This window comes from Mizuhopecten yessoensis, unplaced genomic scaffold (genome assembly GCF_002113885.1).
Source record: "Mizuhopecten yessoensis strain PY_sf001 unplaced genomic scaffold, ASM211388v2 scaffold2401, whole genome shotgun sequence".
Lineage (NCBI taxonomy): Eukaryota > Metazoa > Mollusca > Bivalvia > Pectinida > Pectinidae > Mizuhopecten > Mizuhopecten yessoensis.
Window position 1 is genome coordinate 5,764 of NW_018404528.1, and position 16,237 is coordinate 22,000.

At 39.4% G+C, this 16,237-nt stretch overlaps 2 protein-coding genes across 3 annotated transcripts in view; one reads left to right on the forward strand and one right to left on the reverse strand.

Annotated features, from left to right (window-relative positions):
* Positions 1-317: 317 nt before the first annotated feature.
* LOC110445879 (protein arginine N-methyltransferase 1-like) lies at positions 318-6,026 on the reverse strand. 2 transcript variants are annotated; one of them, XM_021490710.1, is made up of 2 exons: positions 5,941-6,026; positions 318-2,454 (listed from the first exon to the last, which is right to left on the reverse strand). In XM_021490710.1, exon 2 carries the CDS (start codon positions 2,414-2,416, stop codon positions 1,169-1,171), a length of 1,248 nt encoding a protein of 415 aa, XP_021346385.1. In that variant the 5' UTR covers positions 2,417-2,454; positions 5,941-6,026; the 3' UTR covers positions 318-1,168. The 2 variants fall into 2 exon arrangements, with proteins under 2 accessions (XP_021346385.1, XP_021346384.1); XM_021490709.1 differs by lacking the exon at positions 5,941-6,026 and adding an exon at positions 5,431-5,582.
* Positions 6,027-12,458: 6,432 nt separating this feature from the next.
* The window catches only part of LOC110445880 (cytochrome P450 2U1-like), a 27,483-nt gene continuing 23,704 nt past the window's right edge, over positions 12,459-16,237 (forward strand). Inside the window, exon 1 of the mRNA XM_021490711.1 lies at positions 12,459-13,230. Coding sequence (XP_021346386.1) covers positions 12,894-13,230 — 337 coding nt within the window. The 5' untranslated portion in view covers positions 12,459-12,893. The remainder of the gene's footprint in view (positions 13,231-16,237) is intronic.

The following is a 16,237-nucleotide window of genomic DNA, read 5'->3' on the forward strand; positions in this document are numbered from 1 at the left end:
GTACAGGATATCCACTGTAAATACACAGTACAGGATATCCGCTGTAAATACACAGTACAGGATATCTGCGGTAAATACACAGTACAGGATATCCACGGTAAATACACAGTACAGGATATCCACGGTAAATACACAGTACAGGATATCCACGGTAAATACACAGTACAGGATATCCACGGTAAATACACAGTACAGGATATCCACTGTAAATACACAGTACAGGATATCCACGGTAAATACACAGTACAGGATATCCACTGTAAATACACAGTACAGGATATCCACATTCCCAGGGATTAATAACATCAAGGACAAGATCATACACAAAAGTCTTTTAATATTTAACAAACAGTAAAATAAAGAATATATTGATTATCATATATTAAAGATATTCCAGTAAATTCCTCTCATACATCTTATAGTGAAGTTTCATAATAGGCCCTCCTAGCAGTGATTTGATCAACAATCTAAGCTACATGTATAGGCTTTAACTTCATAGTGTGGATATTTTTTGTACTCATCTTGATGTCTTCCATGCTTTACTGTCGTTGTATGTAGTATTTGATATAATATGATTTCCTTTATTTAGACCTGTATATAAACCTGTATTTAGAGACCACCTTTCTGAAGCCCATAATGTGGTGTCTTAACACAGGTGGTCTCTTAACACAGGTGGTGTCTTAACACAGGTGGTCTCTTAATACAGGTTAATTAAATAAAATTAAAGAAATTGACACAAAGAAGAATATTTAAAGTGGTCACATATTGTCTCTTAATAGAGGTGACTCCTTGAGCACATTTGACATTCATTATAACACTTCCTGACTTTTTTACAACAACCCCCCCTCCAAACACATTTTGACCACTGACATTTAAATAGCACCTACTAACTTCCAGTTTTTTCTGTGACTTATTACGAACTTGGAAATTTAAATCGCAAGGCCCATCTTTTCTATCACTTTCTCTGACCTCTTTTGACCTCTGACAATAAATAATACATTCTGCCTTCCGTCACGAATTGATATTCACATCACACTTCCATGATCACGAATCTTTCTCTCGACCTCTCTCAAGAACCAATGAAGTGTTGACATTTAGAACTCTTGAGATCTCTCCCCTTACTGGTACTGAAAGGTTTTCAGCAAGTTTTCTCGCAAATCTTGTCCCCTCATAAATCGTTGGGACTAAACTCCTCCCCCATCATCTCATTGGCAGCCTCTCTCTCGGCCGTAACTCCCACAAGCTCCGCCTCCTGTTCCAGCTGGGCATGTTCACACTCGTACTTGTCCATAATGGCTGTGATGAGCTGGCACCGTGAGGCTCCACATGTACAGGGTACAGGGTGGTTAGAACTCTCCTCATCATCTCCTGTGTCAAAGTCATCCTCGCTCTCCTCGTCCTTATCAACCATCTCCAAGGAGATATTGTATTGTCTCTTATTTTTCTGGTCCTGACTTAGCTCAAGTTTACATGTGATTGTCTCCCCTTCCTGGACAGAGAAGGCAGATGGTAAGAAGAACACAGTTTGTTTCCAGTGTGTAGGGGAGGAGCCAGGGGCTGTAGACAGAGTCACAGATGTACAGCTGTTCTGGGGAGATGTTCCCGCTGGACCTTGAAAGTCCACATCAAACCATGCAGCAAACCCATGCACAGTGCTATCTGTTAGAATCTTATAACTGAGTTTGGCATACATCTGTTCAATATCATACAGTGTCGTTTCGTACAAATTCAGATCCACCACTGTTTGAGGTTCAGCAAGCTGTTCGTCTGTGGATAATGTTGTGATAACAGGTTGCTGAATGGCATTCATCATGGCAGTAGATTTCAGGGGCGATAAGTCATACCCATAAACATTGTCCCAAAACTGAAAATGGTCCCAGATGTAGTCATCCATAGAAACAGGCATCATATACAGAGTGGCAACTGATGGCAACATGAGACCACTAGGAGCCAGCCATCGGTCACGAGCCACAATCACAGAGTCAAGCATAGACTCGTGGAACAGATAGAATCCCATCCACTCGGAGATAATTATATCCACCTTATTCACAGGTAGATCGACACTTTCCACACGGCCATGGATCACCACTATACGATCTTTTAAGTTATTTTGTTCCACAATCTTCTCACAAGCACTTGCCATTCCACTTGCCTCCACAGCATAGACAATTTTAGCACCGGCAGAGGCAGCAAAAAGGGAGAGAATGCCTGTCCCCGCCCCAACATCCAGCACAGTCTTGTCTTTAAACAGGTGCGAGTTTTTCTCGATGAAACCTTTATATGCAAGTGTGCGAGGCTTGTCTTTTAGCATGAGCTCATGTACGCCCAGGTCACCGTAACTTGTAAAGTAGGCGGAGTTACTGACCCTGCCTGCAGTGGCTTCCTCAGGCGACTCATTGGTGTCTGAAGTGTTCATCCTTCCAGTTCCTCAGTGTGCCTAGAAGTTCATTTGATCTGCAAATTGAACAATAAAGAAGTATGACATTTCATCCTCAATCATATAGTCAACAATTCACTGGCCAATAATTAACAGACAGTTCATCCTCAATCATATAGTCAACAATCACTGGCCAATAATTAACAGACAGTTTATCCTCAATCATATAGTCAACAATTCACTGGCCAATAATTAACAGACACAGTTCCTGTTCATATGTACTTTTGATGTCTTTGCACTATAACAGACTTACTCCTTTGTTAGATCTGTCCCCTATACATGTAGCTTCTCTAGAATAATATGGAATTAATTAGAAAAAAAATCAACTCTCATAATTTTGATCACTTGGATATCCAATTCTTGTTCTCAAACTAGGGGAGATAAGCTAGTAGTAAAATACAGCTGGATTTGTGTTTGTTTGTGCATTATGTCCAATTACCAGCTTTGGTCTTTTAAGGACGTGCCAGGTTTTGGTGGTGGAGGAAAGCCAGAGCTCACAGAGAAAAACCACCGACCTATGGCTAGTACCAGGCGACTGCCCCACGTAGGTCTCGAACCCGCAACCCAGTGGTGGAGGGATAATGGTAGCAGAATGTCAGATGCCTTCACCACTTGGCCACCTAACACACACACACCCCCCCCCCCCCCCCTTATCCAGCGGGGAAAATTTTTTTTTTTTTTTAAAAAAATTGGGGGGGGGGGGGGGGTCTGGTAGCCAGTCTTACTTGTTTTGATATGCATTTATAATTTGTTATGATAGACATCTGCTGTAAATGTATTAACTTGTGTGTAGTTGTACCTCATTTTATTATTTAGTGAATTATGTTGAAAGATAGCCTGACTTTACTAGTTTCAAGAATTTCTACTTCTACTTCTAAATGGCAATGACTAACTTCAACAATTTATTTTTATTTTTAAATTAAGAGTAAAAAAGGAGTTAAAGATTTGTATAACTATATTATTGCTCCAGCTTCAACACCTACAGGGATCAATAAATGGAACCATGAGTTTGACTTTGATAATGAAAAATGGACAAAAAAAATCATAATTCCTTTTACAGTAACAAAAAAATGCAAAATTATGGTTCCAAGTCAGAATTTTACATCACATTTTGGCTACAAACACCTTTCTGTTTAAAATTAACTTAACCCCTAGTCTGTTATGTACTTTGTGTAGTATAGAACATGGAACAATAATTCATTGTCTTCGGGAATGTCGAGAAATGCAGAAATTACTGCAGAGATTTGAAACTCTGCTGGATCTTTTTTTTTATCCTGTTTTCATTTAATAAGGAATCCTTCCTTTTTGGAATAGTTTCACACCTTTCTAGCTTTGTTGATAATGAAATTTTAATTCTTATCAAGCATTATATATACAAGACTAGATGTCTCTGCAAATCCTTAAATCTCAATGCACTAATTAATGTTATTAAAGATCATTTCATTGTTCAAAACTATATTAATAACGGTAAAAGTGAGCACGTCAAAATGAAATTTGAAACAGGTTGGAGAAAATGGAAACCTATTATAGATATATAGCTGTTTTGTTAAATTATTTTTCCTGTGTTTTGAATTTTTTTTGTATACTATATATATCCAAGGCCTGATTAAGTCACTGGCTATTTAAGCATATACAATTTTTACATATAAGATTGCCTCCCCTACCTCTCTCTTCTCTCTCTTCCTTTCTTTTTCTCTCTCTCTCTAAACTTATACTACTGATTTTACTCTTATATAAGTATATTATGTAGGTTTGATGTACACAACAGATAGTATACTATTAGTTATGGTTCTTAAGTAAGAGAGTGATGTGTGTATTAACCTGTGTAATGGATAGGTATCTGAGAGTTTGTTATGGTGTGTTGTGTGGTTGATGGTGTGTGTGTGTATGGGTGTGTAAAAGATGAATTATATAGATACAGCTAGGTATGAGGCATATGAGTGTCAATATATATAGACAGCTGACTCCATACTAGTCTTATGTGTATACATGTGTGTTTATATATTGTACATATTCATGTATGTACAATTAAATGGCTATTATTGAACATGTATACAGTGCAGTAACATGTATTAGTGTCCACAATGTGAATAAATCAGTGATCAAATGATCATGTACACATTGTGATATGTGTGTGTGTGTTGGTGAACAGTGATACATATACTATGCTAGGCTTGGAAGTTTGAACTATTCCTCTTAGCGCATATCATCTAGGGGTAGGAGAATGAGGAAATGTTTTAATAAATAAATATGCAGAATATGATGGTTGTATAATGTAAACCTGACCTGCATGTGTAGATTATTAAGTTGTCTTGTGCTAGCATGTATGCTCTGTAAGTTTGAATACCGTATGTGTGTTTCTTTTCATGATTATATGTATTATGAAAAAATCGTCGCAAAATAAACAATTTCAAAAAAAAAAGTTGAAGATAATGTCATGAGGTAGAAAGAGATTTAGTCGATTCCTAGAAGGCCAAAATCTATATAGATTTAATTTTGAGGGTACAGTGACAGGAGAGCAGATTTAAAAGGTTCAGTAGTAGAACAGGAGGATATGATATCTGGTGGGATCTTATTCCACTCAGATATTGATCGTGGAAAAAAGGATTGTTTTCTGACCTGGGTTCTGCGGTGTGGTATTTGGAAGGATTGGTGATGGGTATGCCTTGATTGCCTGGTTGCTGGTATAAGTATAGTGTGTTTACTAATAGCTACCTGATTGTTCACAATTTTGAACATCATACATTGCAGTCTTGTGTCTCTGAGAATGACCTAATGTTTCACTTTATTCCCCAGTTAAATACTAAAACAGTAACTATTATCCAAATGCAGGATTGTTACCCACACGAGTGGTTGTGCATACTACAGAAATGCACCGGTGCTTCCTTTATTGTTATTACAGTGAATCTGATCCGTCAAAACAGGCGATGCTCGAAGGGTTACAGAGAAAAACATGTTTATATAATATATTTATGATGTCATGTCTTACTTACGTTGAACGTTTCTAATTTCTTGATTGTTAAGATATTAAACTTCAGAATTTAACTGGAAGCACTAATGAGTAGTTGCAGGTTTCTCTTTCTGCATGCGTACACAAAACTTTTACAAGTACGCATGAAATCCGGCCACATGTGTAAGTAACCGGAAGTACAAGATGGAATATAACACAGGATAACTGAAACCGACGATTCACTTAAAATTCCGCAAAACATTTTTTTGTGCGTGTGTGATTTTTTTCAAGTTTAGATTATCGGAACTTCCTAGAGTCATAGAAACGTTAATCTAAAATTAAAAAAGAAAAATGTCTGATAATCTAAAATATTGTGTGTGTGTGTCATGTTCATCTTTCAAGATACAAGGTGGTAGACTCTGCTGTTGGATTATGTAGTCCCCGAGGTTAACTGTTCATTCTCTTAATTGGTACGATTCATAATATACAAACTTAACATATATTTACATGGAATTAACCAGTAACACGGATAGTATTTGTCAAAAGTACGCACCCGTGCTAGAACATCACCGACGAGTACTAGAAGGACGAAACAGCTGAATGATGCAGTTCTATAACAACATTTAAAGGTGAAAACACATGTGTGTATGGGTGTATGTTACGTTCGTCTTTCAGAGGCGTATGTAGATTAGATAATATATATACGTCTCTGTAAGTTTTAAAAGGATCGGACTTTAAGATGCAGGAAACGCAGCTATGATATACATCCCTTCTATGATCTTATGCTTCGTTTCTGAAAGCTTTTAACAGAAAAATATGCGATCGACATATGTTCTTGCATAAGTTAAATTAAGAATTAAGTTAACAAACAGTACATGTAACTATCGGCGGTCAAAGTAAACAAGGGATATACTTGACCGAGTTTGATGAAATTGTGAAAAACCGTACTAGATAAAATCCCGTACTACGTTTACCAAAACAAAATTGATCTACTTCATCATATTGAAGATTATGTCAATGATCTAGATACTAGAATACTAGAGATACTAGCTAGCAATGACGTACAATGTATCTTCGAGTCAGATTTATGTTTAAAGGGAGATGATTTTTTTTTATCGGGAACATCTTGTCTGAAATTCTAGATGTCTGATTTATATTTATTCTCTGTCTTCCATCTCCTGTTTGTTGTTATAATTTTTTCCTAACAGACGTCGGTATTTTTGTAGTTGTATGAAGAACCTTGGAGGCCGACAAAGCTCACCGGGACTTGAGAATTTGGTACAGATATATTTGGACCTAGCCTAAGGCGTTTGGAGTAATTTTACACGTTTTACAGGTTAAGATCAACTTTCGGTAGAAAAACCACCCATAAAAAAAACGTTACACGTGAAAAATTACGCTAAACACTTTTGTCTAGGTGCAAATATATCTGTAACAAATTCTCAGGCAAAACGAACTGAAGACATGAAACACCAATGTTTAAAGAAATAATTTCATGATTATCATCTTTGATCTAACTTTTATCATATAACACCATCAGTTTGACAGTTATCACTTGCATTACGGGTTCTTTGTTACATTACCAAGATAATAATACAGAATGTGCGACGTCCCCAGATCTACCCGCTCATCCGTGGTCGCTTACAACAATGGCGCTCTGTGCATTAACGTAAACAGTCTGGAGGACGATACACAAAACAAGTACGTCTAGAATACATAATTACGAACGTGTTATATTGTAAAGTGACACAACTAAATTTCGTAGTATCGTCATGTATTACTAGATTGCTGGCATTAAAACGTCTAAGAGATATAAAATTGAGTCAGATTACGATTGAAGCTTTAATCGGTCAAAAAACGATCACGCTTGCTCAAGGACACGAGAGGGCAAAGTTTGGTTGAAATCAGCATGGCGAAACTTGAATATACCCCAATCGTCACAACTCGGCAGAGTCCGTACCTTGATGAAGGGTACCGTAATCAGCCGAGATTAGTCGAATGGTATCGACCCATCAGGGGTCATGATGAACCTTCTGTATGTGGAAAGTATCAACATTTCAAGTCGTACAGGTGATGAAAGGAGCCTCTTTACATAAGCATTGTTGAGTGAGAGCTTAATGGAACATTGAAAATCACAAGAAAATCCTCATCACATGTATTTAGATTGGATGCCTAAATGACCTTGGCCGATGAAGCCGATTCTGATTACTTGTGTAACAGAAGATGGAAATATGCACAACTAGACCAAGGTTCGAACCTGGAACCCATCGAACTCTAGGCAGATGCTCTACCAATTGATCGAGCAACCTGGTCGCCGACGATCGACCCAGTCCAGTTCCGTTACATTCCGCCCTCCTTTTTCAAAGTCTTCACCCTGAAGACACAGCTATGTACAGCCCAGAAACCAACAAGTCAAAGGATAAATATAAAAAGTCTGGGGGGGTTATCACTAGAAGTCGCTTTTAAAATAGTGCTTTCCGATATAAACAATGTTGAACTTTGTCCCATATCTTTAACCCAGTACTTTCACTTAAAACGATTAATTTAAAAAAAGTACGCAGTGGTGGTCTCTATAATTATATCAAAGTATCTATTCAGCATCTGAAAAAAGATACTTGCGACATTACCCCACTAGGACTTTTACGGTGACATGTACGAAGGGAAGTAACTCAAACTGATACTTAAATACTTGGGAGTGTTCACTTCTAAAATGCATATTGAAAAAATATGCATTGAAATACAAGCTAGAAAATAATTTCATGGTTAAAAAAACTCGAAACATATACTTTTGATATCGAATTCTGGCGCCCGCTGTACAATTACAAGATACAACGAGTATAACGAGATATATAAAGTCATGTAGTATAACGAAAGTGTCCCGGCTCAGAGATAGTATAAAGTCATGTAGTATAACGAAAATGTCACGGCTCAGAGATATATACAGTCATGTAGTATAAAGAAAGTGTCCCGGCTCAGAGATATATAAAGTCATGTAGTATAACGAAAGTTTCCCGGCTCAGAGATATATTAAGTCATGTAGTATAACGAAAGTATCCCGGCTCAGAGATATATAAAGTTATGAAGTATAACGAAAGTGTCCCGGCTCAGAGATATATAAAGTCATGTAGTATAACGAAAGTGTCCCGGCTCAGAGATATATAAAGTCATGTAGTATAACGAAAGTGTCCCGGCTCAGAGATAGTATAAAGTCATGTAGTATAACGAAAATGTCACGGCTCAGAGATATATACAGTCATGTAGTATAAAGAAAGTGTCCCGGCTCAGAGATATATAAAGTCATGTAGTATAACGAAAGTGTCCCGGCTTAAAGATAGTATAAAGTCATGTAGTATAACGAAAGTGTCCCGGCTCAGAGATAGTATAAAGTCATGTAGTATAACGAAAGTGTCCCGGCTCAGAGATATATAAAGTCATGTAGTATAAAGAAAGTGTTGCGGCTCAGAGATATATAAAGTCATGTAGTATAACGACATTGAGGGGAGGTAACTTTATGTATACGATATAAAAAAAACAACAGTGGTGTTTTCTAGTGTTTCGTCTACAGCGGGACAGGGATCCTTAATGAACACATCTAAGAACTTACAGTGAACAAAGGCTACAATACAGTTCGTCTCCCACGTTCAGCGACAATCTCAATCAGGAACCGTCGGCACTTTCCGTAAACGAGAAATTTTCTCGTTTACGGAACGTGCCGACGGTTCCCGATTGCGACAATCTTCGTTCCTTACACTCGGATTCGGGTCTAACGGCCACTGCTGATGACGAGGATATGGCAGCCCTGATTTGTTTTGACGGAAGCTCTGACGCGTTCCTGATAAATTAAATATATCCGCATTATAGTTTCACATTGACAGATATCGCTGAATAAAGACGGAAGTTTATTTTAACTTTACTCCCGGACGGAAACCGATTGTGACAATCTCTGCCCAGAGGTGTCGTTCCTTACACTCGGAATCGGGTCTAACGGCCACTGCTGATGACAAGGATATGACAGCCCTGATTTGTTTTGACGAAAGCTCTGACGCGTTCCTGATAAATTGAATATATCCGCATTATAGTTTCACATTGACAGATATCGCTGAATAAAGACGGAAGTTTCTTTTAACTTTACTCACGGACGGAAATCGTCGCAATAGAAATCCTGTTAATAGCACACTGAGTGGTATGGAAACCTATGTAAACGTTAAGAAATCATTTATGTAGCGCCCTATTTAATTTGTAAAAATACTTTAAAGCACTTTTACAACATATAGATAATAGTAATAGTTATAATTGTGAAACAAAAACAAAGGCTTACAATCACTTGTATACATGTAAGCAAGCAATGTGCACATAATTGAACAAATAAAAGGGGGTATTTACATGACGTCTTTGCAGAGACCCTAAAATGCAGACGTAGAGAGGTGAGTTTTGATGTCCCTCTTGAACTTGGCCAGGGTATTTGACTTTCTATTGGCAGATGAGAAGCTATTCCACAACGTGGCCGAAACCCTCTCAAAGCACCGGTTTCCATAGGTCACAGTACGAGATTTTGGGACACACAACAATGATTCTGACTCCGACCGCAGTCATCGTGATGGCTGATACAAGGTAACAAGCTCCTTTAGGCACTGAGGAGCTGTTCCAGCGCCTTGTATGTTTACACCAAAAGTTTGTACTGCGACCTGTATCGTACTGTGCTCTCTCTTTCGAGTACAAGTAACCAGCCGTGCTGCAGTTCTCTCGACCCTCTGCAGACGACTTATTAGTTTTTCAGATATATCACAGAGCAGGGCGTTACCATAATCCAACCGAGAGGTAACAAGTGTTCAGTTATAAACTGCCGAATACAGCCGATGTTCCTGATCTGGTAGTAACAAGATTTGACAATAGCGTTCACTTGTTTCTCCATTTTCAGTGAACTATCAAAGTATACCCCTAGGTTTTGAACAGCTGGGACAGTCTCAATAGTTCTGGCACCAACCTTGAGCTGGAGAGCCATTGCTTGCCTACACTAAATAAAATTGCCGCTGGATATTGAACTTTGAACAAGCATTTTAAGCATCATTTGGCCCAAATACGATTTTTAAGGTATACATTCAATCATGTTTCATTGTTTTGTTAATGTGAAGATAGATATTTCGAATTTAAACGTCACTTAAAGTTTGATTGATCGATATAGTTGAGCCGTTCTGTATCCTTGCCAACCTGACCTAAAAAAAAAAAGACTTTATTTTTAGGAAAGTCGTGTCCTAGTGACCAATTTATTATATATCAAGAGTTTTCTACATGGAAATCTTCAATCTACGCAGTTGACATTCATTTCTTCTTTGATTGTCTGGCGGTAATTCCGACTTGATTTACATTCACGATAATTTAATCTCTGTCATGATTGAAAACATATTCACCGTGTATAAGAAACGTTGATGACCTACGTACTTTTCCGACATTTCAAGGGGTGGCTACGTGTGGTGCAGGAACCGCTCATGCTTCCGGAACGTTTGGGACATGTTCGTTTATGTGGTACAACCGGTTTGTCGTTTTTAAATGTAAACTTTTCGGATATAATCCGTGTCAGACCTGCAAATGTGTATGAAGGCCTTGCTTAGCTTCGTCAAGGCTCGCCTGAAAGCAGCATTAGACCATAGGTCTGACCTTATTTCATAAACGAACAATTCTGGTCCAACCAGTTCAACCGTTTGGATCGCGATAATCAAAAGCGGCCCCTGTATCGCTTTCGGATCATGTTATTGTCCGGGTTTATTCCCATTTGTTTTGATGTATACTTAGTTATCTGTAACATTTTGTAAAGACTTTGTGTGAAATCACATTAAATCCCCGAGTAATCGTGAGTGATCCTTTAACATGATTCTAGTCGATTCGTTAACAATTCCCACTAATTGTTAACGAATAAGCATACACACAATAATAACAATATAGCAATTGCTTACACTATGTGTACACACACCGCTGACTAAACTCCTCAGGTCTACACGGATTGTTTAATGAAATGAATACGCGGATCGAATGCCATTTAACCTGAAATTATCAGAGGGCAGAATGGCTTCCCCCATTGGATATTTTGGGGTTTAACTCTTTGTTGTTAAAATCTTATCTGCCAGTTTTGGTTCCAATAACATCTTCTTCATTTCTACAATTTAGCGTTATTACATTATCTTGTTGAGAGAAAGGTGTACGTATTAGTGTTTAAGTAAACTAGCTTTTTAATAATGAAATTTAAGTTTTAAGCTTACAGCTGATATGTGATTATCTTCCAAAACATAAAAGTGAACAAAAAACAAGAGGCCCAGAGGGCCTGTATCGCTCACCTGAATATGTTTAAAATAATTGGTATGAAGTAAAGATATAGCACTGGTAGGTGCTGTAAGTACTTGAAAAATATCGAGAACAAACCTCAAACAGAGCCCCACCCCTATGCCGCTAGCGGGGTCATACCCACCAATTATACAAAATTGAGTTCCCTTGACCCAAGGATGCTCCAGACTAAATAAGGATAAAATCCCTTAATCCCTATGGTAGAAGAAGGATTAAAAAGGTTACCTTTTGGGCCTCGCCCCTCAGGCCCCTGAGGAGCCAGACCCATGGTTTATACAAAATTGGTTACCCTTCACCCAAGGATGCTTCAGACCAAATATGAAACAAATCATTTATTCCTACAGAAGAAGAAGGATTTTAAAGAATAATTTGCGATGTTTCCCCACGGTTTATACAAAATTGGTTCCCCTTTCCCCACGGATGCTTAGACTAAATATGGAACAAATCCTTTCATTCCTACAGAAGAAGATCTAGAAGGATTTTAAAGAATTTGCTATATTTCCCCTATTGTGCCCCGCCCCTCAGCCCCCAGGGGGCCAGACCCACCACTTATACAAAATTTGTTCCCCTTCCCCCAAGGATGCTTCTGACCGAATTTGGTCAAAATCTGCTCAGTCATGGCTAGTAGCGTTTTAAACGACGGACGCCGGACGCTGCGGTATGGCATAAGATCACCATGGTCCTTCGAACCACGTTAGCTAATATAATGAGAGATATATATGCGGATTATTAAAGCACGTCACGCCTGACTGGTCACGGGTCCAAAGACGTCGGCACGGTTCTCGAGTGTTTTCCGCCTGACTGACAATTAGGTCTACATTATATATCACATACACATCCTGTTATCCTTAAATACATACTCTCCCAGTCGAAACTTAAAACCACTCCTGATCTCATCTCCAGAACGGACGTGTTTATAAATTTAAATAGGACCAGGAACAGTAAAATTGTTCTCCCGTGATTCTGACTGGCGGCCCATGACAGAAGCTGCTGTACGCTCGCGGCGTTCCGGGGACTGTCATTCAGTCTAAATTATTGACTGTTACAGGTTTACATCTGGCATTGTAGCTGCTGACCAAGGGACAGGTTGAGGCTGTAGCATGGATGATAACAACTGATATTGATCCGGACATCTAACGGTTGACCCTGACCGCGCTGCCAACCTTGACAATGGCTATCTGGCTCTCTGTGATACTCCTGGTAGTAGTGGTCAGTTTGTTTATCCAGTTCATTGGGGGAGGGGACCCCACCAACTACCCCCCGGGCCCTTTCGCATGGCCATTGGTGGGAAACCTCTTCAGCATTGTTGGAGGTAATGGATTTTACTCCAAGATCCTAGGACTACGGAGTGGCCATGGCGACATATTCCGTCTCCGACTCGGAGAAATGTCCATGATTGTGGTGTTCGGGCTGCAGAATGTACGTCAGGTTTTGGTGGAGAAAGGTGAAATCTTCAAAAACCGACCGAATTGGTTGTATATCCCAGCAAACGTCATAAAAAACCGGGGTAAGTCTATGACAGAGGCTTGTGAAACTGGAAAAAGGTGTAACTTTTGTCATTGTTTAATGTCAAATTTCGGTTGATATCATGATACAACTTATTTTCCTTTCTCTACAGATTAATGCACTTGTGTTTTCTCACTTTATAGATTCAACCAAATCCCATAAAAATAATTGCTGAATTTATGTTTAAAATACCTGTACAGCAAAATGTGCTTCAGTGCACTTGTAACACAATGTGAAATCAAGCACAGATTTTCTCCACAATTGTTTTGATAATAGTAAAAAGATACTGAAATATTTACCAATGTAAAAAATTGATACGAAATAATCTCATTATGATAATGACTTAGTGTGTACAGGCTTTTCAGCTTTTATTTGAACTGACCAAATGACATTTTTAACTGTCCGACTTTTGAAAAATTACATAAACTCTAAAAAGGTAATTTTGGCCTGCTGCCAGTTTTTTTTAATGAATATCCATAATCTACAGAAGCATGGCTTACCTGAAGTGTTTTGTGTGATGACTCTGTTTACTACCTGTTTGACTCCTGTTTTGACCTCTGTCTGTGTGACACATGTCTGACCTGTTTTGGCCTCTGTCTGTGTGACACATGTCTGACCTGGTTTGACCTCTGTCTGTGTGACACATGTCTGACCTGTTTTGACCCCTCTCCTTACGACACATGTCTGACCTGTTTTGACCCCTGTCCATGTGACACATGTCTGACCTGTTTTGACATCTGCCAGTATGACATGTCTGACCTGTTTTGACCTGTTTTGACACCTGCCAGTATGACACATGTCTGACCTGTTTTGGCATCTGTTCTTGTGACACATGTCTGACCTGTTTTGACATCTGCCAGTATGACACATGTCTGACATGTGTTGACATCTGCCAGTACGACACATGTCTGACCTGTTTTGACATCTGCCAGTATGACATGTCTGACCTGTTTTGACCTGTTTTGACACCTGCCAGTATGACACATGTCTGACCTGTTTTGACCTGTTTATGCACCTGTTCTTGTGACACATGTCTGACCTGTTTTGACCCCTCTCCTTGTGACACATGTCTGACCTGTTTTGACCTCTGCCGTGTAACACATGTCTTACCTGTTTTGACACCTGTCAGTATGACCTGTTTCGACCTCTGTCTGTGTGACACATGTCTGACCTGTTTTGGCCTCTGTCTGTGTGACTCATGTCTGACCTGTTTTGAAACCTGTTAGTATGACACATGGCTAACCTTTTTTGACCCCTGCCATGTGACACACGTCTTACCTCTGTCTGTATGACACATGTCTGACCTGTTTGACCTCTGTCTGTGTGACTCATGTCTGACCTGTTTTGAAACCTGTTAGTATGCCACATGTCTACCCTTTTTTGACCCCTGCCATGTGACACACGTCTTACCTCTGTCTGTATGACACATGTCTGAGCTGTTTTGACCTCTGTCTGTGTGACTCATGTCTGACCTGTTTTGAAACCTGTTAGTATGCCACATGTCTACCCTTTTTTGACCCCTGCCATGTGACACATGTCTTCCCTCTGTCTGTGTGACACATATCTGACCTGTTTTGACCTCTGTCTGTGTGGCTCATGTCTGACCTGTTTTGAAACCTGTTAGTATGCCACATGTCTACCCTTTTTTGACCCCTGCCATGTGACACATGTCTTACCTCTGTCTGTATGACACATGTCTGACCTGTTTTGACCTCTGTCTGTGTGACTCATGTCTGACCTGTTTTGAAACCTGTTAGTATGACACATGTCTAACCTTTTTTGACCCCTGCCATGTGTCACATGTCTTACTTCTGTCTGTGTGACACATATCTGAGCTGTTTTGACCTCTGTCTGTGTGACACATGTCTGCCGTGTTTTGACACCTGTCAGTATGACACTTGTCTGACCTGTTTTGGCATCTGTCTGTGTGACACATGTCTAACCTTTTTTGACCCCTGCCATTTGACACATGTCTTACCTCTGTCTGTATGACACATGTCTGGCCTGTTTTGACCTCTGTCTGTGTGACTAATGTCTGACCTGTTTTGAAACCTGTTAGTATGACCCATGTCTAACCTTTTTTGACCCCTGCCATTTGACACATGTCTTACCTCTGTCTGTATGACACATGTCTGACCTGTTTTGGCATCTGTTCTTGTGACACATGTCTGACCTGTTTTGACCCCTGCCAGTATGACACATGTCTGACCTGTTTTGACCTCTGTTTGTGTGACACATGTCTGACCTGTTTTGACCCCTGTCCATGTGACACATGTCTGACCTGTTTTGACCCCTGCCAGTATGACACATGTCTGACCTGTTTTGACATCTGCCAGTATGACATGTCTGACCTGTTTTGACCTGTTTTGACACCTGCCAGTATGACACTTGTCTGACCTGTTTTGACCTCTGTCTGGGTGACACATGTCTGACCTGTTTTGACCCCTGCCAGTATGACACATGTCTGACCTGTTTTGACCTCTGTTTGTGTGACACATGTCTGACCTGTTTTGACCCCTGTCCATGTGACACATGTCTGACCTGTTTTGACACCTGCCAGTATGACACATGTCTTTTGACCTCTGTCTGTGTGACACATGTCTGACCTGTTTTGACCCATGTTTGACACATTCGTGCCTTCTGTTTGACCACTGTTTTTTTCACATATTTGTCATTTGTATTTGATCTTTTGAACAAGAATCTTTTCCTCTTTGTTTTAACCTCTCTGTATGTGTTGTACATATATTTGTCTTCTGTTTGGCACATGTTGGAACTCTATTTTTGACTAGTGATTAGCTCAGTTTAACTATTTGACCTCTGTTTGACCTCTATTTTGACCAGTGTTTGACACATATTTGATCTCATGTTGACATGTGGGGCATCTGTAAGTTTGTGTTTTTGACCTAGGCCTATCTTTCTTGATGTGTACTGTAGTATCTATCCACAGTCATACCCTTTACCTACCTTGATGTGTACTGTAGTATCTAGCCACAGTCATACCCTTTACC